This window comes from Gopherus evgoodei, chromosome 7 (assembly GCF_007399415.2).
Source record: "Gopherus evgoodei ecotype Sinaloan lineage chromosome 7, rGopEvg1_v1.p, whole genome shotgun sequence".
Classification (NCBI taxonomy): Eukaryota; Metazoa; Chordata; order Testudines; family Testudinidae; genus Gopherus; species Gopherus evgoodei.
In genome coordinates, this window is record NC_044328.1 from 115,656,743 (window position 1) to 115,679,008 (window position 22,266).

General features: G+C 40.5%; 1 protein-coding gene across 1 annotated transcript in view; it reads right to left on the reverse strand.

Annotated features, from left to right (window-relative positions):
* Window positions 1-22,266, reverse strand: part of ITPR1 (inositol 1,4,5-trisphosphate receptor type 1) — a 309,353-nt gene that overhangs the window by 68,341 nt on the left and 218,746 nt on the right. Inside the window, 3 exon segments of the mRNA XM_030568211.1 lie at window positions 16,107-16,297; window positions 17,121-17,253; window positions 21,862-21,909. Coding sequence (XP_030424071.1) covers window positions 16,107-16,297; window positions 17,121-17,253; window positions 21,862-21,909 — 372 coding nt within the window.

Below are 22,266 nucleotides of genomic sequence, written 5' to 3' on the forward strand. Positions count from 1 at the left end.
GAGACACTAACCCTTCTTCATGAAGGAACAAGGAACCCACTGACCAAATGGAAACCCCACCTTCACCTTTACCCTACTAATGCTAATTATATTTGGTGAAAATAGGCTTTACATAGCTAGTGAACAGTTTAACAGCGAATGGCTTAAAAGAACAGTAGTTTCCCCCCATTGACTATCTATAGAATGTTCTAGCGAACATTTTGCAGGCAAAAGGGACTAAACCCACATCCAAATAACCTAATATACTAGCACAATAGGGTCCTGGCCCATGACTACCCCTCCTACGTGCTACTGGAGTACAAACAATAATTCATTGGAATTTAAGACCAGAAGGGACCACTATATCATCTAGTCTAACCACCTGTATAGCACAGGTCATTATGTGAGTAACTATGTGAAAAGTATTAAGCCCAATAATTCATATTTGGCTGAAGTATTACTTCCAGAAAGGAATCCAATATTTACCTGATAACAAACATCAAGAGATGGAGAATTCACCACTTCCCTTGGTAGTTTGTTTCAGCAGTTAAATCACACTCACTGTTAAAAAATTGTGTCTAATTTCTAATTTGAATTTGTCTGGCTTCAGCTATCAACAAGTGGACTTTTGTCGTCGCTTTCTCTGCTCCATTAAAGAGCCCTTGATACCTGGTATCTTCTCCTCAAGGAAGTACTTACACACTTTAAGTCTCCTCTCCATTTTCTTTCTGATAAAATAAACCAAGCTCTTTAGTCTTTCACTATAAAGCATTTTCTTCAACCCTCAAATAGTTTTTGTGGCTCTTTTTTGCACCCTCTCCAATTTTTTACCATTCTTTTAAAAATGTGGACACTAGAATTGAACAACAATAATAATAATAATAATAAATAATAATAAACTATCAGAATGATTCAACTAGTGTGCAACAAACAAACAGAAACCAAACAAACCCAACTCCACTCTCCTCCCCACAATTCTCACAACTTAATAGTTTAATTCAGTTTCAGACACCTTGAAGAGAGGTGAAACTTAGATGCATCTTAGTGCCTGATAGATTCTCTGGAATCTAACAGTACAAAATGCAGCTTAGACAGATGGAATTACAGAACTAGGGTAACTGTGATAGTGTGTAGAAGTGGTTCTTAATATGTTTCATGCCTCAGCAATGGGTAGCAAGCAGTTTAGTTAACAATTTAAACCAACTATCTGCCCTTTGCAGACTAATGCGGAATCACATGGCAGGTTGTAAACTTTACTGACTGACATCTTATTTTTGAGCAAACTGAAGAACTACAGCATCACAAAGGGCAGTAAAGACTCAGCCAACTTAAACACAATAACCTGCTTAACTCCATGTGGGCCAGTGCACACTGAATCAGCACAAAGGATTGCCAAGTGGAAAAACCTAGAATGCCAGGGACCAGCTGAAGGCAGTTTGTGTCTGGTTCTCACTTTTCAAAAGCTTATCAGGCTTTGCTCACGTCTTTATGTGTATGTTTGTCACTCTTTCTGGAAACACATTAATCTATTCAGTTAACTGTTAACCAGACTTGCCCTGAAGTCACAGCTGTTCATATTGTTAACCAAGAAACCGGAAAGATGAACATTCGTGCTTCTCACATCAAACAGCTTGGCTTCTGTTCCCAGACCTGATAATCATAGGCTCTATTTTATACTCTGTTTGCACGCTCATGTGGTAAGAAGTATAATCAAAACCTATTTACCAAACTCTGTATGCAAAGTGTGTTGGTAAGGGGCGGCTCCAGACATTTCGCCGCCCCAAGCACTGCGGCATGCTGCAGGGGGTGCTCTGCCGGTCCCGTGGCTCTGGTGGACCTCCCACAGGCGTGCCTGTGGAGGGTCCACTGGTCCCGCGGCTCCACCGAAGCTGCGGCACCAGTGGACCCTCCGGGGGCATGCTGCCAAAGGCGTCTTGCTTGCCGCACTCCCGGCAACCGGCAGAGCGCCCCCCGCAGCATACCGCCCCAAGCACGTGCTTGGTGTGCTGGGGCCTGGAGCCGCCCCTGGTGTTGGTTCAAACTCACTCTCCTTTCTGATGGAAGGGTAATCTGGTTTAAGAAAGCTGTGGGTGGAGATCCAAACGAGACAGTGCCTTTGGCATTAGGAGGACAGAATGTTTTCTGGCCCACACCCTTAAAGCACAATTTTGACAGACCTCCTCAAGTAAATTTATAAGTATAAGCTCTGGGAGATCCAATTAATTAGTAGGGTGAGAATCTCTCAGGAAAACAGTCATGGTTTAACAACCAAACAGTTAATTTAAAGTAAACCTGGCAAAACCTCAAAGGTTTATGTTGAGCTGCTAGAAACTAACCCCTCTCCCCGCTCCCAATACAGAGCTAAAAGTTAAACAATGAAGACTGGTTTCATGAGAAATTGTTCAATGATGAACTTGACATGCAGGGATGTTTCCAAAAGGAAAGTCCCTTCAGCTACTGAGAAAAAGATTACCTTTCTGGCCTGGAAACAGCAGATCTTTTACTCCAATGTCAGAGAGAAATGACTAAGTGGAAGTTAGCTTGTCTTGGTTATCCTGGTGGGCTACCACTATGAACTATTACAAAACTCCTGTGCTAGTTGTATGAAGGTGTACTTGCAAAAAAGCTAGATGAGCAAAAAAGCTCATCTAGCCAGACTGTACTTCGAGACATCCATATTTCACACTTTTAAAAATAAACTGCAAAACTAACATGAGCACTGAGTCAAATACAGAAACAAACTCTGTATGTTCCTCCCAGCCAGGCTGCAAGGGTTTTCAGCACAGGATAAAGTTTTTTTTTTTAAACAAACAATTCTTTCTGATACTTCTAAGAAATCCTTTGGTATTTCCTCGTTTGCTAAAAAACCATCATTCTGTGTCCTTAATAATACCATTAGTCCCATGGAACCTAACATTTGTTAGTTAAAATATTTCTGGGTTGAACGTGTTTTGTAACCTGAATTAAGCCCATAAGGAATATCTGCTGCTTGCCCAAACTCGCCATTTTTCAGCATAGCTTTACACTTCACCTTTAACTACTGCAAGTGCAGAGGGAACACCATCATAGTAGCAACCCAAGCTACACAGTCTGCAAACACACACGCACATGCAGAGCACTCTTATGTTACTGATGTTCCCCTGCAGGGCTATACTCTGAACTGGAAACATTGTCCCCCTTACAACAAATCTGATTAAGGAGATTCTCGGGGAGGGACCTAACTGTTTAGTAACATATCCACTAATGGTGTTCTTCCCCCACAAACAATACAATGAAATCAGGTGGGAGAGCTAAGCCACTTGTTTCTGGAAGACTCCTTGTATTAGACATGCATTCCCAAAGGTGGCATTTAAAAGCCTGACGATCTCCAATTTAAACTGGCAAATAAATCTCACGAGACACTAAGGTAAAAAGAAGCACAGGGGCAATGAGGTGAACGGAGATGACGGGGAAGCCAACAAGGCAACAATGGTGACTCATCAGCAGGCATGTGCCTGTTCAGTTGGGGGTTAAAATTCCTGCAAACATGGAGCAGATGGCTCTAAAAGCGTGGGAGACTTGGGGCTCTGACTTGCTTTTGACACAGGGCTTTTATCTGAGATCCTCTCCACATGTATAAGAGCATTCACCTATGCACACAACAGGTCACATATGTGATCTATGTAAAGCTCTTATACGGAAAAGCATGTATCCCACTTCCTTAGAGAGTCATGAGGTGTGAGAAACACGGAAGTCTACAGACTCCAAAGAAGGTGTAAGATCTTCCTGAGAGACAGGGGAATTAAAGAAAACCATAGCAACAAGTCAGTCCACCTACCCAAACCACCCACCCACCACCAGTTTCATTTGCTGACGCACTTCAAAAACAAACTGGCTCCTACCAGCTCTGGAAGGTGAGCAAGCCCCGAGAGCTCATTAAATTCCTTTCTCAGCTACTCTTGTATGCCTGCAGCTAGTGAGCAAGTAGGATATAAATAGAAGAAGTTATATAACATCTCTTTGTTGATTCCTGTGCTTACCCCCCAAAAACCCACACACGCACACACAACCCTGCAGCATGACCTTGTTTTTCTGAATAGCTTGCCTCTGCCAGCTTGCTGAGGACTTTAATCCTGTTAGGGATCATCTTAAAAGTTTAAACAACAGGATATAGATTTCACAGACAGGGGAATATAGGCAATATATTAAGCATTAGCAAGTTACTTTCTATATTCCTCAACTTTTTAGAATGACATCTACTGACTGTTGAACTGACCCAGGGCTTCTCCAAGTAAGATATATGAGAACATGCAGCTGTAAATAACACAGTATATAGGTTTACAGAGATCATACCACGGTGAGGAGATTTAACATTCAGACTCTGATATAGTTCCCCATCTTCATTTTTCACCCACATATATGCTATATTACAAAGGGCAGAGTCAGTGACGGTAGGCTCCAGGAAGCTGCTGTCTTGATTACTGATGCTTGATTAATTGCAAAACACAATCCATCAATAACAGAGTGGAAAGCATCCACAAGTTCAATGCCCTCTTCCATTGCTATGCTGCCTTCTTACCCACCCCGTTCACAAGCTGGGACTCCTCTCTGGTAGCTGTCTCTCATCCAGCGATAAAGAAATTATTTTAACCAAACAAGAGCAGGAATGATTTCATAGCAGCTATTCAATCTTCAGTCAGTGTGATAGATAGTATGTGTACACACATGCGTACATACTTATACATATATGGCAGTCTCTGCCCCAGACAGCTTGCTGTGTAAAATCTCCTTGCCCACACGATATTTCAATGTATACCCCAAATTAAGAAATACAGTAAAAGAACTAAAAAAGAGCCACCGTGGCTTTACAACCATGTAAAAGAAGCAGTGAGAGATAAAAAGACTTCCTTTAAAAAGTGGAAGTCAAATCCTAGTGAGGCAAATACAAAGGAGCACAAACACTGCCAGCTTAAGTGCAAGAGTGTAATAAGAAAAGCCAAAGAGGAGTTTGAAGAACGGCTAGCCAAAAACTCCAAAGGTAATAACAAAACGTTTAAGTACATCAGAAGCAGGAAGCTTGCTAAACAACCAGTGGGGCCCCCTGACGATCAAAATACAAAAGGTGCGCTTAAAGACGATAAAGTCATTGCAGAGAAACTAAATGGATTCTTTGCTTCAGTCTTCACGGCTGAGGATGTTAGGGAGATTCCCAAACCTGAACTGGATTCAAGTGTCACTAGAGGAGGTTTTAGAATTGATAAACTCAACATTAACAAGTCACCGGGACCAGATGGCATTCACCCAAGAGTTCTGAAAGAACTCAGATGTGAAGTTGCGGAACTATTAACTGAGGTTTGTAACCTATCCTTTAAATCGGCTTCGGTATCCAATGACTGGAAGTTAACTAATGTAACGCCAATATTTAAAAAGGGCTCTAGAGGTGATCCCGACAATTACAGACCGGTAAGTCTAATGTCGGTACCGGGCAAATTAGTCGAAACAATAGTTAAGAATAAAATTGTCAGACACATAGAGAAACAAACTGTTTAGCAATAGTCAACACGGTTTCTGTAAAGGGAAATCGTGTCTTACTAATCTATTAGAGTTCTTTGAAGGGGTCAACAAACATGTGGACAAGGGGAATCCAGTGGACATAGTGTACTTAGATTTCCAGAAAGCCTTTGACGAGGTCCCTCATCAAAGGCTCTTACGTAAATTAAGTTGTCATGGGATAAAAGGGAAGGTCTTTTCATGGATTGAGAACTGGCTAAAAGACAGGGAACAAAGGGTAGGAATTAATGGTAAATTCTCAGAATGGAGAGGGGTAACTAGTGGTGTTCCCCAAGGGTCAGTCCTAGGACCAATCCTATTCAATTTATTCATAAATGATCTGGAGAAAGGGGTAAACAGTCAGGTGGCAAAGTTTGCAGATGATACTAAACTACTCAAGAGAGTTAAGACCAAAGCAGATTGTGAAGAACTTCAAAAAGATCTCACAAAACTAAGTGATTGGGCAGCAAAATGGCAAATGAAATTTAATGTGGATAAATGTAAAGTAATGCACATTGGAAAAAACCCCAACTATACATACAATATGATGGGGGCTAATTTAGCTATAATGAGTCAGGAAAAAGATCTCGGCATCATTGTGGATAGTTCTCTGAAGATGTCCACCTAGTGCGCAGAGGCGGTCAAAAAAGCAAACAGGATGTTAGGAATCATTAAAAAGGGGATAGAGAATAAGACTGAGAATATATTATCGCCCTTATATAAATCCATGGTATGCGCACATCTTGAATACTGTGTACAGATGTGGTCTCCTCACCTCAAAAAAGATATTCTAGCACTAGAAAAGGTTCAGAAAAGAGCAACTAAAATGATTAGGGGTTTGGAGAGGGTCCCTTACAAGGAAAGATTAAAGAGGCTAGGCCTCTTCAGCTTGGAAAAGAGGAGACTAAGGGGGGATATGATAGAGGTATATAAAATCATGAGTGATGTAGAGAAAGTGGATAAGGAAAAGTTATTTACTTATTCCCATAATATAAGAACTAGGGGTCACCAAATGAAATTAATAGGTAGCAGGTTTAAAACAAATAAAAGGAAGTTCTTCTTCACACAGCGCACAGTCAACTTGTGAAACTCCTTACCTGAGGAGGTTGTGAAGGCTGGGACTATAACAATGTTTAAAAGGGAACTGGATAAATTCATGGTGGCTAAGTCCATAAATGGCTATTAGCCAGGAAGGGTAAAAAATGGTGTCTCTAGCCTCTGTTCAACAGGGGATGGAGATGGATGGCAGGAGAGAGATCACTTGATCATTGCCTGTTAGCTTCACTCCCTCTGGGACTCCTGGCATTGGCCACTGTCGGTAGACAGATACTGGGCTAGATGGACCTTTGGTCTGTCCCGGTATGGCCATTCTTATGTTATGTTCTTATAATCAGGGATATGTTGCAATATGTGTTGACTTGATGATTTACAGTGTGACCAGATCAACTGGGATACATCCTGCAACATTTACACAATACGTAGATCACTGGCATAAGAGACGAATTACAGACAAAGAAGAGGACAAGACTGCTGACCTAAAGCAGCCAATTGATGGCATAGATGTTTGCTGAGAATTATGCTACCTCTCTTTGCAGGGAAAGTTTTGAAGCAGCAGTTTTGTTTGGAGTGTCACCAAAGCTAACAGTGACATTCTTTGGAGTACTGTACCTAGAAAAAGTTTCTAAAAATTTCATGATGAAAGATGTAGATGACCAGCGCGTACGGAGTTGGACAAAGCCACAGGATGATTGTATTAGTTTTCTAAACAGAAGTTACATCTGTCTTGAGAATATTTTTCAGATTTAACCCTATACCAAAAAAAATTGGTTATTGATTTATGTAAATACCTGCCCCCCCCACATTTTATTTACACACACACAAATGCAAAGACAAATGTATACTATACATATGAAGAAAGAAAACAAACAAACAGTTTTTCTACAGGTAAAGTATTAGCGATCCTGAACCATTGGTCAGAAAGAAAAATCTGACAATTCCTACTTGCAAGAGTTTAGTGGTCCAGAAAGCATTTGTGATGGTCCACCAACATACTTCATTTGACAACCTTCAAGACACTGGACCACAAAGCAGCTGATATCACCTAGATATTCTGTGTCTGCACGTGCAATTGAATGTTGAGTAGTTTTGTAATAGTAGCGTTTAAACACACAAAATACATCTTTCATATTTTAATAAACTGGAAAATGCCCATTTTAAAAAAATCCATATCACTCTGATCAGTACTGCTTAGTCAGAAGGTACAGGACAGGTGGCTCCTTACAGTAGCAAAATATTAGGAGCAGCAAACCAGTCACTGTGGACTGGGAAGGGATGGCAGTTTGCTTAGGTCACTAAAATCCCTAGAAAGGTCCTGATTTTGCATATCCCTTCACTGCCTGAACTCTGACCAATTTTCAGGGTTAAATTTCAAACCACTTGCTGTGCACTCTGAAGCAAGGTTGACCAAAATTCTGCAAGCAAGGCCTCTGGCTCCTGTAGCATTCCAGAGCCGCTGTCTAGAGATTCCACTTCTGCTTCAAGTACATTTAGACGATGGATTTTTTCATTGAAGTATATATGAAAGATTAACCTTATAAATATGTTAATAAACTCAACTTTGCACTACCACTTGAATTTTGTACATTTCAGCATGCTGCAGAATTTTATATTGAAAATAAATAGCAATTATGATGGCTGTGAAGCTGAACGTTTTGGCAGTTGGGTAGGACACAGTCAGAGGTTCTGGCACGAAGGAAAAGGAGAACAGTGGTTTAGTAGCATAGAGTAAGTAGATTTCTGACATTTCATTTCAAAGTTATTCATCCCAGTGGGATGAATGGTGCAGTTCACATCTCTAACAGTTACTATTTCAGGTTGTCTGCAAACTCAGGGACCACATCTGTTTACGTCTGCAAGGGACACTGCCAATATCTCAGACAGCTACGACTCTCCATCCAACAAATGCTATTGATAGCTGGGATGCCCATATCCTTTTGGGTGTAGATTTACTAGTCCTGGTTGGCTACTGTCCTGAGAAGTCAGTTAGAACTGAAGGAGCAACAAATTGGAAAGGCAATGTAGTAGATCAGAATGGTGTGTTTTTAAATGTATGCCACCTACCATGTCTAGATACTGATGTTTTGAACTCCTGGGTAATTAAAACATCAGATGACTCTTGAATTTGGCACCTGTGATTTTTCAAGGTTACCACTGGTTCTTTTTAGCATTGATCCAGGACATGAAATGTTTTTCTTCTCTTAATACCAACTATGTCAAAATGGCACCTTTTTACTTAGCAGATCTGCTCCCCTTGTGCATTCAAAGTCCTTGCAATTTTAATGTCACCAACATTTTCTCTTTAAATGTTTTTTTTTTTTACATCTGTGCACTGCCAACACAGCTGAGAAAGAATGATCTCAACTACTCCTTCTTGTACATCGACTGCACCATTTTTCACTGAGCTCCTATCCATTGCCTCTGAAGGCAATGGGGCATACCAGAGTCCAAAACCATAATCTGCCCTGAAGGATCTTTCTTGGTGTGGATACATAAGAAGGAAAGAAGCCAACACGTCTCTCAGGTCCCAGATAATTTTGCAGGCTGGCACATATAATTAGCACCTTTTGCATGTATAATGAGCTGATGTGATATGGAAATTAAGACACAAATATGGAACACCACAATGCCATTTTTACAGTCACATTTCAGGGAAGAATCACACTTATGCCGTAAGCTCCAGACCTTGGCCCAGAGCAGTTTTTTATTCTTGCTGCTTCACTAACTTTTGCCTGCATGCTATAATCACAACTGTGGCACTGGCTCCCAGGGCTAGTATTATGGCACTACAGCACATGCTCTTCAAGGTGCTGTTGGTAGAGGATATTCCCTGCTCTTCTCTTCCCAGATCTGGCTCTCACATCTCCACCAAAGAGTTCTGCACAGAGTTCCGCTGCAAGATGACTTCTTGAGCCCCTGAAAGTGCCAGGGACGTAGAAGGACCCTGTTTCCCCTCTCCTAAGCAGCCTCAGTTCAACCCTCTCCTATTCCAAAAGCAAGCAGCCACTGAGAAATGAGTACTAGGGGGCAGGAACTAATAGAAATTAAAAGTAATATTCAGAGTGCGATCTTTAATCAACTTCTCATCTGCATATAATGAACTTTGGTTTGATTATCAATCCCCTTTGCCATGTAATTTCTATTTGCACCCTTATCAGGAGCGGTATACCTGGGAAAAGAAGAAATATGGTTTGGGGTTGTTTCACCTGTAAGAGTATATGCAATAAAACAGAGATATGCTAGTCCTGAGGACTGGTACCATATTAAGCTCTTGTGGGATTTTAGTACATACTCACCAAAACGAAGTCAGTCTCATCACTTTATTTGATCTTGACAACACTACTTGGGAGTGGCCGTGGGAAACCTATTTTTTAACTTTTGAGAAGATCCCTAATTAAGTGAGCTGACCAAAATGGCCATGGAGAAGAGGAAGTTATGTAACTTTCAAAGATCCAGGAAACCTGAAACTCCAGGAGGTGAAACAGCATATATGGTGCACATAATTTTCATTTGGCAGACGGGAGATGTGCTATAAGAGAAGTCTTTAGCAATTTCCTCCACTGTCATTCACTTGCCGAGTTTATGTTAACTGAAGCCAATTCACAGTGTTGAAGTTTATATATGCAATAGACTACTCTCTGATCTGCTCTAAAGAAGAGAAGTATGCTTTAAATTAAGCTTGCCTACAAGCAAAATCACAAAGTTGTGCAAAGCAAGCCAAAGAAAACAATGTATGTAGCAACAGGTGCCATACACAGGCCAGCAGCACTACTGATAGTGCATGCATCTGACGAAGTGGATATTCACCCACGAAAGCTCATGCTCCAATACGTCTGTTAGTCTATAAAGTGCCACAGGACTCTTTGCTGCTTTTACAGATCCAGACTAACACGGCTACTCCTCTGATACCGAAAGTGTATGCATGATCGTTCTTTTACATTACACAGCTATGAAGGTGATTTCTGAAACAACACCTATCCATGCATTTCTCGGGAGTTTTTGCTATCTCTCAGAAAGCACCAACGGAGAATGACTGGTTCCAGCTTTCTGTGGGTTGACACACTAGGAGTTACATAAAATATAAGGGAGCTTACATAATTTTCAGTTCGTGAGCAGTAACGTTTGTCAAGTTAATTTACTGCCTTTTCTGACCCTTCGATTCAAACTCATCTGTGCTATTATAAAATTGCCACAGTGCTAAATCAGGGGTGAGCTTCCATAGCAAATTTGAACTCTCACTCCAATAGGTACAGTAAGCTCATTTCAAACAGAAACAGTTTTTTGGACATTTCTATTAGCTTGCCTGGCAGAGAGTCTGAAAATGCTCATGTGTATTCTAGATATTAGAACTAACCTAATCTGGATTAGGACATTCCATCTTGATCGTTTAATGCGTTAATGCATTTCCACAGTTAAAACAACCTATCAGAATATTAATGAAATAATTAACACTCAGTCACATTCACCACCATTATAAAAATATGCAGCAACACCGAAGCCAGTGTGTCAAATATCTACTAACAAAGATTTAGCAGCAACAACTACTCAAGTTATCCTTGTCCAATAACACAGTGATCTCTTCTCCCATTAAGGCACATGGGAGTTACCAGGGAACTCCCATTATTAACTTTAAAAAGGAGCATCATCACGCGTAAATCCCTGTGTGTCAGTGGAAACTTCTTGCTTCACTGCACTCTGTGCTCATTTCCCATGTGAAAACCTATGGTAAGAAAATACCACGCAAGAATGAAGCATTTCAGATCTCATTGCCAAGAATGTCATTTTGCATAACCCATTTTGCCAGTATTCCAATAGCTTCCTCATTCTCAATTTGAAAGCAGTAAAAACGTCCACAGAGTATAGTGTGAGCTTGTTGAGAATACCATAGTTAAATAAGAGCTGCTAATAATAAATATACATTTGCCATGAATGAAGATAATTAATTTGCGTAGAATTGCAAGGCAAAGAATTTTGGTAGGTGGAGCTTCTGAAAGTTAAAATTAGAAGTACATGTGCACTGATAGTCTGTGATATAAGATTAACAAAACTCAGACTCACTATTCTAATGGCAGTTTGTTAAAATTACAGTAGGATCTCAGTAAATCCACACTAAAGACTGGGAGACCTATTATGAAGTTCTCACCTAAATTTGCAAAATTGAAGAAGCGAATAAAAAAGCAGAGGGTGGCAAAGATAGTGCACCACAAAACGTACTTTGTTCATTTTGACAAGTGTATCTGGGTTTTCATAATACCTCATAATAGACTAGCAATGTTCTGCAGCATGTTTTGTACAAGTAATGAAGTCTTAGCAATAGGAAATGTCACACTTCCGTACTTTATTATTAAATCTTTCCTATGCAGAAGGGAGACATTCTTTTTAAAAATGTGAATTCAAAGCAGTGTGGATGAATGGACTACCAAATGCTGACCTTCTGTAACAGTCTTAAGCAGCTTCGTTTCACCTGCTCACCACTTTAACCTTCTAGTTTTCTAGGCAACTAGATACAACATTGTCCCCAGGTGCGAAGGGGAAGCATAATTATACTAACCTCACCCAGAAAGGAGACCAATTTAACTGAGCCATAATTTAGTCATTACTTTGTGGGAGGGAGAAGTGAAATCATGATTTTACTACATCAACTTTCAAGTTAATTTTGATTTGTAAATTCTGAGCCAGCTGTTCTCCCAGAAATTAAGCTTCGTCATCAGCATTTTTCTACATTAAATTTTGATGCTTTATTTTTAACGACTCAGGTAGCGCTGAATGATTAGGAAGAGCTGAAGTACAGCTGTTCTTTATGTATACTGAAGCCGCACCTTGAGGCCCTGATCAGAGTCCCATTGTGTCAGGCACTGACCAAGGCAAGAACATGCCCTGTTCCACAGAGCTCACAATCTAAACTAACATGTGGGGGTGGGAGGGAACTGCCAAGATGGGGACCTTTGCATCCATTGCCACATTCTGTACTTTGGCACTCTGCCTTTGGGGCTGTGGGAATCCTTGGCGAGTAGTTCATCTCTGGCACAACTACTTCACAGGGTACTTTCAGCAAAGTGCCCTTGTATTCTGCACAGCACTAGCTGTAGGTTTCAGTGAATGATTTGGTGCATAAAACCTCAGTGTAATTCTGAACTTAGAATCAGTTCATCTGAACTAAAAAGAAAAAGCCAAAAGCCAAACCACACCCCCGCAAGAGGAGATATTTTCTATGGTTGCATTGGTACACGTAGACACACGTATGCTCTCTCTCTGAACCGCTGTTGGCTACACAGATCATTTCCCTAAAGGTAGGGACACTCCCTGAGCACTTACCCGTAGAGCTGGAGACGATGGAAAAAGTTAGTCTAGTTTGCTGGAAGTAGCATCTTAAAAGGCAAGATCATGACAGAAATTGGCAGAGTTGTAAGGTACGGATGTGAAAGTGCTAGGAGGTTTTACTAAAATTGCTGCACGCCAACAACTTCTTCCTCAGCAAATACTTAATTTACAGTCCCCCTACATGTGCAGTGATACACTTCAAGTGGAAACTAGGGAGTCTTCCTTTTTGGTTAAAAATATCTCCTTGGAGATGGATGGAAGATTTCCCTACTATACGTAAATCAGAGTTAGAAAGGGATCCCTTGGATCATCTAGTCAAAATAAACTGGGAGGTGGCCCGATTCAGCCCACGGGCTTCAAATTCCAGAATAAGCTAAGGAATATAGATTTATCCTTGAATTTGATTTACCTGCCAATATGACATGGGAAGATATCTGTGCATTGCTAGGGAGATGAAGGCTCAGATTTAACACTTTAGAAGATAAAATTTCACCCCGCAATAGTATTGATGTTATTAAAAATTTAAGTTGGTGTGGGGCTCTCTCTCTTTTGTTTCAGGCAGAGTGAGCTAAAATGTTGCTCACAAGAGCGCACTCCATGTCCTCTTGCTCATACATATAGCAACAACAACAACAACAACAAAAAGAGTGCTGAGTGTGTCTAGTATACTACTAAAGTATACTATATTAGAAGGTTGACATTGCACAGTGACATTGTGTATAATGATGCTGGCTGAGTATCACATAGTGAGGTAACATCACAAAGCAATATCAGTTCGTCGCTGTCAAGGTATTTTTCCCCCAGTTTGAACTTTAGCGTCCAAAAGTAGGGAACTGCATGGACCCTTCTAAGCTTAATTCCTAGCTTAGATCTGATAGTGCTGCCACCAGCCAAAATATGGTGTTTGGTACACTTTCTGTTCCCCCAAAACCTTCCCTGGGGATCCCAAGACCCAAATCCCTTGGTCTTAAAACCAGGAGAAATAAACAATCCTCCCTTCTTCCCCCCTCCCTGGGTTACCTTGAGAGGCTACACGGATCCAAACTCCTTGGATCTTAAAACAGAGAGGAATTAACCTCCCCTCCTCTTTCCCCCCACCAATCCCTGGTGAGTTCAGACCCAATCCCCTTGGGTCTTAAACAAGGAAAAAACCCAATCAGGTTCTTAAAAAACAAAGCTTTTAATTAAAGAAAGAAAAAGTAAAAATTCTCTCTGTAACATCAGGATGGACAATGTTTACAGGGTATTCAGATTCATATAGCCTAGAGGGACTCTGTCCTCCCTAGCCTGAGATTCAAAGTTACAGCAAACAGAGGTAAAAATCCTTCTAGCGAAATACACATTCACATGTTAAGAAAACAAACATAAAACTAATCCGCCTTTTCCAGCTAGTACTTACTATTTTGAACATGAGAGACTGTTTCAGAAAGATTGGAGAAAGACCTGGTTGCACGTCTGGTCCCTCTTAGCCCCAAGTGCGAACAACGAACAACACAAACAGCACAAACAAAGACTTCCCTCCACCAAGAGTTGAAAGTATCTTGTCCCCCTATTGGTCCACTGGTCAGGTGCCAGACAGGTTCACTGAGCTTCTTAACCTTTTACAGGTAAAAGAGACATTAACCCGTAACCATCTGTTTGTGACAGTCACACTGAGTTGTGGGTCTCTCACTCAATACTATGATGGATATAACTATTAGTTCTTCAGGATTTAATACAACTGCTAACACCCAGGCACTAGTGCCCTTTATGGTCTTTTATTCTATTTCTTTTCCTGCCAGAGCATATGCTGTAACAAGTGCGTTTTCTTTTTGTTAATAATAATGGAAATAAACACTTAGATAATCTGGACATAGAAAACCTGATGTCTACTGCACAGCTTGAGAGCTTGTAGCTTTTAGCAAAGCCTGATATTCTCCCACCCTCCTCAGCCACAGAAATCTGAGCTAAATTCACCTTGATATAATTCCACTGATTTCAAATGAATTATATGTCAATGTGCATGGGAATTTTAACAAGTCAGCTTCTCTATCATCATCATCAAGCAATAGTTTAAGAAGTGCTGAAAGTGTCCAACCAGAATCAGGGCCCCACTGTGCTGAGCGCTGTGCAAACACACAGAAAAAATATTCCCTGTCCTGGAAATCTCACAATCTATAAGGCAGACAGACAAACAAAATGTTGGGGGAGTGGATGTAACATTCTGGAGACAATATTTCTAAAATTCATGAACTACAGCTGTGACATTAAGCTAGAAACCTAAACATGTCAATTACCTTAAGTGTTGAGACATACTTACTTGATATTTAATTCTCTAAAAGAAAAAAAAAGATATTGTTTAAAACTAACTGCACTACCAAGTTACTGATAGTTTTATTTGGAAACTAAAAAATTAGAAATTAAATTATTGTACATATTGGGAAAAACCCACTCTGGACTATTTATACAATATACAGACATACCAATATTTCTCAAAAAACTCTGAACTCTCCAAGCAATTTTCAGAAGCCCAAATACAGGTGCATTAAGTCCTACACAGACTGATCCTGCTTAAAGCGTAGAGTCAATGATAAGGCATCACATATTCTGTGATAGCCTTTGTAGGCTGTTTATCCACAGCAATGCATTGGTTCACGTGTGGAACAACAAAAATAATTGTGCTTTTGACACATGACTTTTTTATTGTATGCGCATCAAGCCGCACACCAACCCTAGGCTGGTAGGTCTAGACATCTGGCACAAACTTTAATTCAGCCAATAAAACCCAACTCAATTTAAAGACATGTAAGCCAATGAGAGCAACGCTGCCAGGGAATTACCTACAACCTGGAGCTTATCACAAAGTAAAGTGTCTTCTGATTTTAAGCCAGATAAAAGCAAAAGCTTTGTCCTGAAAACTCTTACACACTTGCTTAATTTCACTCATGCAAGTAGTCCCACTGACTACTGCATCCTGCTATACTGCCTTAACAACCACAAATCCGAGCTTCAACTCAAAGCCAACGTTTCGAAGTCAGTGATATCTAGCTACTTTTAAGTTAAAACACCTGGGTAAAGACATATTACCTTGAAATATTGCAATACTCAAAAATACACAATACACACCCAGTACTTTAGGCCTAAGATTATCTAGTTACAGCTCAAAGCAACAGGGATTTTATAAAAGGAATTTCAATTGATGATGTTTTTAACAATCAGCTCATTGTTATCCATTTCCTTACCTGTATAGTAGTATTGCCACCTTCCAGAAGGGCAATGGCTAGCAGAATACTTTCATGAAAAACTCTGTCACTGGTGGCATTCATGATGAGGTCTATGCCGAGGTTGGATGCACCTTCCTTATCCAGATGACATTGGACATCGGCCAAACTCATTTCACCTCGACTCATTGAACTGGATCCAGAGCTTCCTCCTATAAAGGTAAATCACAATGAATAGCTTGAGACTCACGCACCCCTTCATTCTATCAGGTGATAGAACTCATTCTCCGATAAAGTAGAGTAAAATGTTATAGCCTAATAAATTAACACTGTGAAAAATTTAAAGTGCCAATCAGGTGTTTAACTCTGTACTAAAGACAATGACAAGTTCTCTCATGAAGAGCTTATACAGTCTAGAAAAGGGGTTCTCAAACTGTGGGACCCCAAATTGGGTTGCAACCCCATTTTAATGGAGTCACCACAGCTGGCGTTAGACTTGCTGGGACCTGGGGCCGAAGCCTGGGGCCCACGCCCCACCGCCTGGGGCCCATAAGTTAGGCCCTCAGCTCAGAAAAAAGTTAAGTTCATTTATACATTTAATTTTAATGTATTCTCTTTCAACAACAGCATTTGGTTTTGTCAATTAGACGTTTGCTGACTTCTCCGAGAGTCCATATGAATAAAAACATTTTAAATTATCGAACAGGCAAACTACACTCATCTTTACAGTGTGAAATGAAATCAATCCAGAGGAGTGGAAAAATAAATATTAGGATGGTTTCTGAAATCAACATTACATCATAAAAGAACAAACCGATAGAACTCCTTCCCAATCCTATTATTGAAAGATAGAAATAAGTTGTCCTTTTCTATGCAACTCACAGAAAGTCACGACGGTGGGTGAGTGGGGGCCATCTCAAAGGGAAAAAAAAATTAATTCACCTGTAAAATTTTCAATTTGTTATGCAGCAACAAACAGACAATATGGCAGGCTGAAGTCATACAAATCACTAATTAGAAAGCAGCACATCATACCTCCTCCCCCAGCTTTGCAAGTGCCTCCAGGAGACAACGGGCCATTGCCAAAGCTTGTAAGGCTCTCTCTTCTTCCTGCAGGTCTGACATTGCCATAGTAACGGTTGACCAAAACTTGCCTGAGTGCTTCACCCTTAATTCAAACAGGATAATGAAATCAGTATTTGAGTTTAATGCATAAATGAACGAACAATCAAGAGAACCAGGAGTGGTCTTATAATTGGCCTAGTTTCACCAAAGGTGGTGGGGGGAAGGAAAGACTGAAACCGTCAACGTTTCAAAACAAAAACTTCCTTGAACATCCTACAACATTTTCAGACCAGCCTAGTCACTATATATCCATCCCACAAGCCTCGCCTGAGGTCATGGGTACCAAATACCAGAAATAACTAAAGTTCACATGCCACGCTAAAAAATTCTAGCTTGTGTAATATTGAGATTTTATTCCAAAGGTGCATTTTTACCAGTGTCCATTAAAAAGGACCCAAGGCTCAACTTTAAAAATCAGACATGGAATTTGAGTGACAAAACAAAAACAAAAAAAACACACACCCAACCCACACAAAGGATTTGTTAAGGGGACAGTTAGAACTCTGGAAAAGGGCACGAAGAGAGAGAAAGAGAATGAAGTCATAGTTTAAAATAAAACATATTGTTATGAGAATAATCCCACCTCTTCATACTCCATTTTGAGAACATTAAAGAGCAGAAACACCCTCCCATCCCCAAATAATTCAAGTTAGCTGACACTATCCATCTGTGTATAATCTCAGCTCCATTAATAGTTTACTGGTTTCCAACTCTTTAGTAAATAAAAAGCACAGATCTTCCCTGCAGCAAATACAGATGGGTCATTTTGATCAGCCAGCATCCTAGCATGTGAGATCTTACATGTTCCGGGACACCAATCCTCCGATAACCTGTAGCCATTCAACTATACTCAAAGTTAGAAGGCCACAAGCAATGTTCTACTCTGAATAAGAAGCCCTGAACACATGCAGCTCATCAGTGGAAGATGAGAGCCCGTAATACTTCTCAGAATCTGAACCACCATTAATAGGCCCAAGACTGCTTCCACTGATGTCATTAAGAACACAGCTGAGACCACAATTGAGCACTAGGTCTGCAAGCTGCATGGTTATTTTGGTAACAAAAGTTGGTAGGATGCCCAGCAATGAACAGGTACAGCAGGTATTTTGAGAGTCTTTTAAAACCTTTATAGGTAAAGAGAGACCAGTAACTGTAAAATTAAAAATACATGGGGTTTTGAGGAGACAAGTAAAAAATGATTTTAGGAAGAGAGGAAAAAAAATCCAAGGTGGAACAAAACAAAATATCTTAATGACCTTGAGCTCCACTGGCAAAATTCACCCTGCACATTGTATTATAGTTCATACGCCAAATAATGTAATTTGCCAGATCCATCAAAATGTCCTTAACAACGTAGCTTGACATCATCTGCTGTACAAGTTGAGCCTTTGTTTAAAAACTTCAGAAGTGATTTTTAAAACACAAATGAAAAATATTGAAATAGACCCATTAAAATACAGAGTGTAAAAAGAAGAGTGATTTGTAGTTTGGATGAGAAACACTTTAAAGTGGGCTCTCTTTAACAAGCAATTGGGGCAGCTTACCTGAAAGTTAAAAATCTTGTAACATATTTTGGAAAGTTATAGGCTATCCCCGGAGTGCCTCCTTTCCTAAAAGAATTCCTATGTTGAAAGCATAATGGCTACACCCTTTGCCTTAGTCATTGTGCATCTAGCATCAGACTTCAAAATTATTCCCACATACTATTAGTAGGGCCCTACCAAATTCATGGTCCATTTTGGTAAATTTTTCAGTCAGAGGATTTAAAACATCTTACATTTCATGGATTCAGAAATTTATCTATCTAAAATTTAATGGTGTTGTAACCGTGGGAATCACAAGGCTATGACAGGGGTGGTTCTGGTATTGTCACCCTTTCTTCTCGGTAGCACGCCTTCAGAGCTGGGCGACCAGAGAGTGGCTGCTGCTAGCAGAAGTGCAGAAGTAAGGGTGGCAATACCATTCCATGCCACCATCACTTCTGCCCTGCTGTTGGCAGTGGTGCTGTCTTCAGAGCTGGGTGCCCAGCCAACAGCCATGGAGGTTCCTGCAACTGGGGGAGGTTCCTGGAAGTGGGTCTGACCAGCCTAGGAGCAGCCTGTGCAGGGAAAGAGGTAGTCCTGTCCCTCCCCAGCCTGGATGGGACTAGCAGCTGGAGCCCGGCACATGGTAGGAACCCTCAACTGGGATGCCTCCAGCCCTGCTGCTCCCCAGCTCCAGGCCCAGTGCTCGGAGGTTAAAGGGGCCTTGGGCTGGCTGTATGTGAAACGGGGAGAAGGGGTGACCACAGAACCCCCCCATAGCACAGCACCCTGGGTAGTCACCAACGTTGCCCACATGGAAGGCTGGACCTGCCCCCACAAAAGCGATGACCCCTCCCATACCATGCCACCATCACTTCTCCACTGCTGCTAGCAGTGGTGTTGCTTTCAGAGCTGGGTGCTTGGCCAGAAGCCACCACTCTCCAGCTTCCCAGCTCTGAAGGCAGGGCAGAAGTATGAGTGGGAATACTGTGACCCCCCGCTCCCACACAACAGCCAAATTTCACAAGGGAGACCAGATTTCACTGTCCCTGAGGCATTTTTCACAGCTGTGAATTTGCTAGGGCCCTAACTATTAACATGAAAGATGCTAGATAGGATCCCTATTTTATTCTTCTGCAATCAGCTTCATATGAGGGGTAAGATTCAAAATAAACCTTAAAAGAAGGCCTTGACAGCAACGTGCTCCCAAAATTATAACAAAAGGCTCACAGGGGTACTCCTCCCACAAATTCCTTAGCAAAATGATACCAGGAAAAGATCATTACTTCCAAGGTGCCTGTATTTTCAATCATTGATTGGGATGGTCTGTGAAAATATAAGAGAGACAGGGGACTAGTTTTGCCCCTCCTCCCCAAACACACACACACAAACCCTCACACTGCGTGAGCTATTTTGACGGACAATGACAAGATACCATTCTAGTACACGCTGCAGTGATTTACAACACTCCTGCTGCTCTCAGTTTTGCAGGCGGTGAAGGGTGCATGACAGAACAAGGTCAAATAGGCAAAAAAACAAACTATGCTGTCTTCTACATGTGTACTCATTAGAAGAGAAACTTGACATTTATACACCCTTTGTGCCAAAATTAAGTTACAATGGGGTTTTCACATTACCATTTTCTCTTCTGTTAAATTAACTAGCAGTTGCCACAGCAACTGGCATTTAAAATGGTACTTTTTACTACCTACGAAAGATCTTTAAACACATTCACTATGAATATCATTGTTCAATAAACTTCTCCCTACCCTGCCATCATCTAAAGGTTAATGGTTGTTCTTTGGATTATAGGTAGTTTGCCTTTATTTCTACTAGAAAGAAAAAAAAATCTGATGACTAAAGTTTAGTGGTCAAAATATTTCAGGCAAGAGAAAAGCTCAAGTGGAATTTCTGAGTACGCCTGTTGTGGCACAACCATCTTCTTGCTGTTGTTGGACTACATCTAAAAGAGTGACACTCATAAAAGAGTACGACAGCAAGAGAAAGCAGATGAGATCATATGTCAAGTGATTCCAATTTCTGGTCAAATGCTCATCCAGAGTTGCACAAGCTTGGAGATGTATTTTCATTTTCAAGAACACTGGGAAGGAAAAGCTCATCATTTGCTTGATGTAATTATTAAAAAGCACCGAGAAGCACATGAGAATGTAATGTGAATAAAAGAGGAGAGAAAATATTTTCCCAAATACTGTCATTAATTCAGCTGTAACAATGGGATTGAGAACACTTCTCTAACTATAAAGTTAGTATTATACAGCACTTCAATGCTTACAATATGCAAACAAATATCAGATGTTTGGCTGTATTATGAAATATGAAACATGCTACCTAGAAAAGTTCAGTGACATTCAGTCTCCTCTGTATTTAGCATCCAGTTAGGCTACTGGTAAGCAATAGGTAAGTGGTATGCAAATATTATTGTAGTTCATGGCATAGAATAGATGAACTGGGTGTTGTGGGTATATTAGAAAGTGTTTTATATCGGATGAAAACCTTTAGGCAGTAAGACATTGTGCATTTACATACATCCTTCAATTAAAATGCAAAATTAAGGCAGTAATACAGTTAAGAAGCAAGTACCACAATAACAGTAGCTTAACTAGAGGAGCAGGCAAAAATGGGAAGCACCACAATGAACTACTAGCAGTGCTGATTTTGAAGACTGCTTAGCTTTTATAACTAAGATGCACTTTTTGGCCAGGCAAGTCAACTCTATGGGCCTGATTATCCTTCCAGACTGGCTTTACCATGGTGTGACATCACCAGTTTCAAGGGAGTTCCTCCCAAATTACAGTAGCGTAAAAGAAAAAACACACCAGCCCTTGTGGTGCAGATTCCAAAGCAACCGAGGAAGCACACACACACATTTTCCATTTAATTTTAATTGAAGACGTGTCGTACATGCCTTCATCTACTTTACAGTTGAAACTGGTAGAAATACCAGTTTGAGATTTTCAAAGACATGGACACTAAGTTCCCTTTTAAAAACAGCCAAATAAACTTCTCACAGGAACTTTTCTGCCTGCATGTACTGTTTAAGAAAAAAGGAGAGACGGAAGGAAGTGTAGTGGTAATTAGCAGTAAATATATCAGACTACTATACATACCCTTTTATGATCCTCCAGCTGCCTCTGTAGTAGACTTTGATCCAGCTCCTGCTGAGCATGCAGAAATTCTGTTGTAAAGTGTAATACTAAAGAGACACTAATATCTTCAGCATCAATAACTAAATAGTAGAAAAATTCAAGAAAGTCATACAACTGAGAGTAATAGGGGAGGGTCGGTAGGTCGACTGACAAACTTATTAAAGAGTTTCAGGGCTTATCTACACCTTTGATGCTCTCCATATCAAACTACACAGGGCATGCACATTTGTTAGATGTTTTTACATATTTAAAAGTAAAAGTAATACACAAAGTTTCCATCTAGTTTCACAGTAACTCATAATACAAAACAGAAAGAAAAGAAGAAAAAAAAAAAAGGCCAGGTTCTTGGCAACTCATACGTGCATT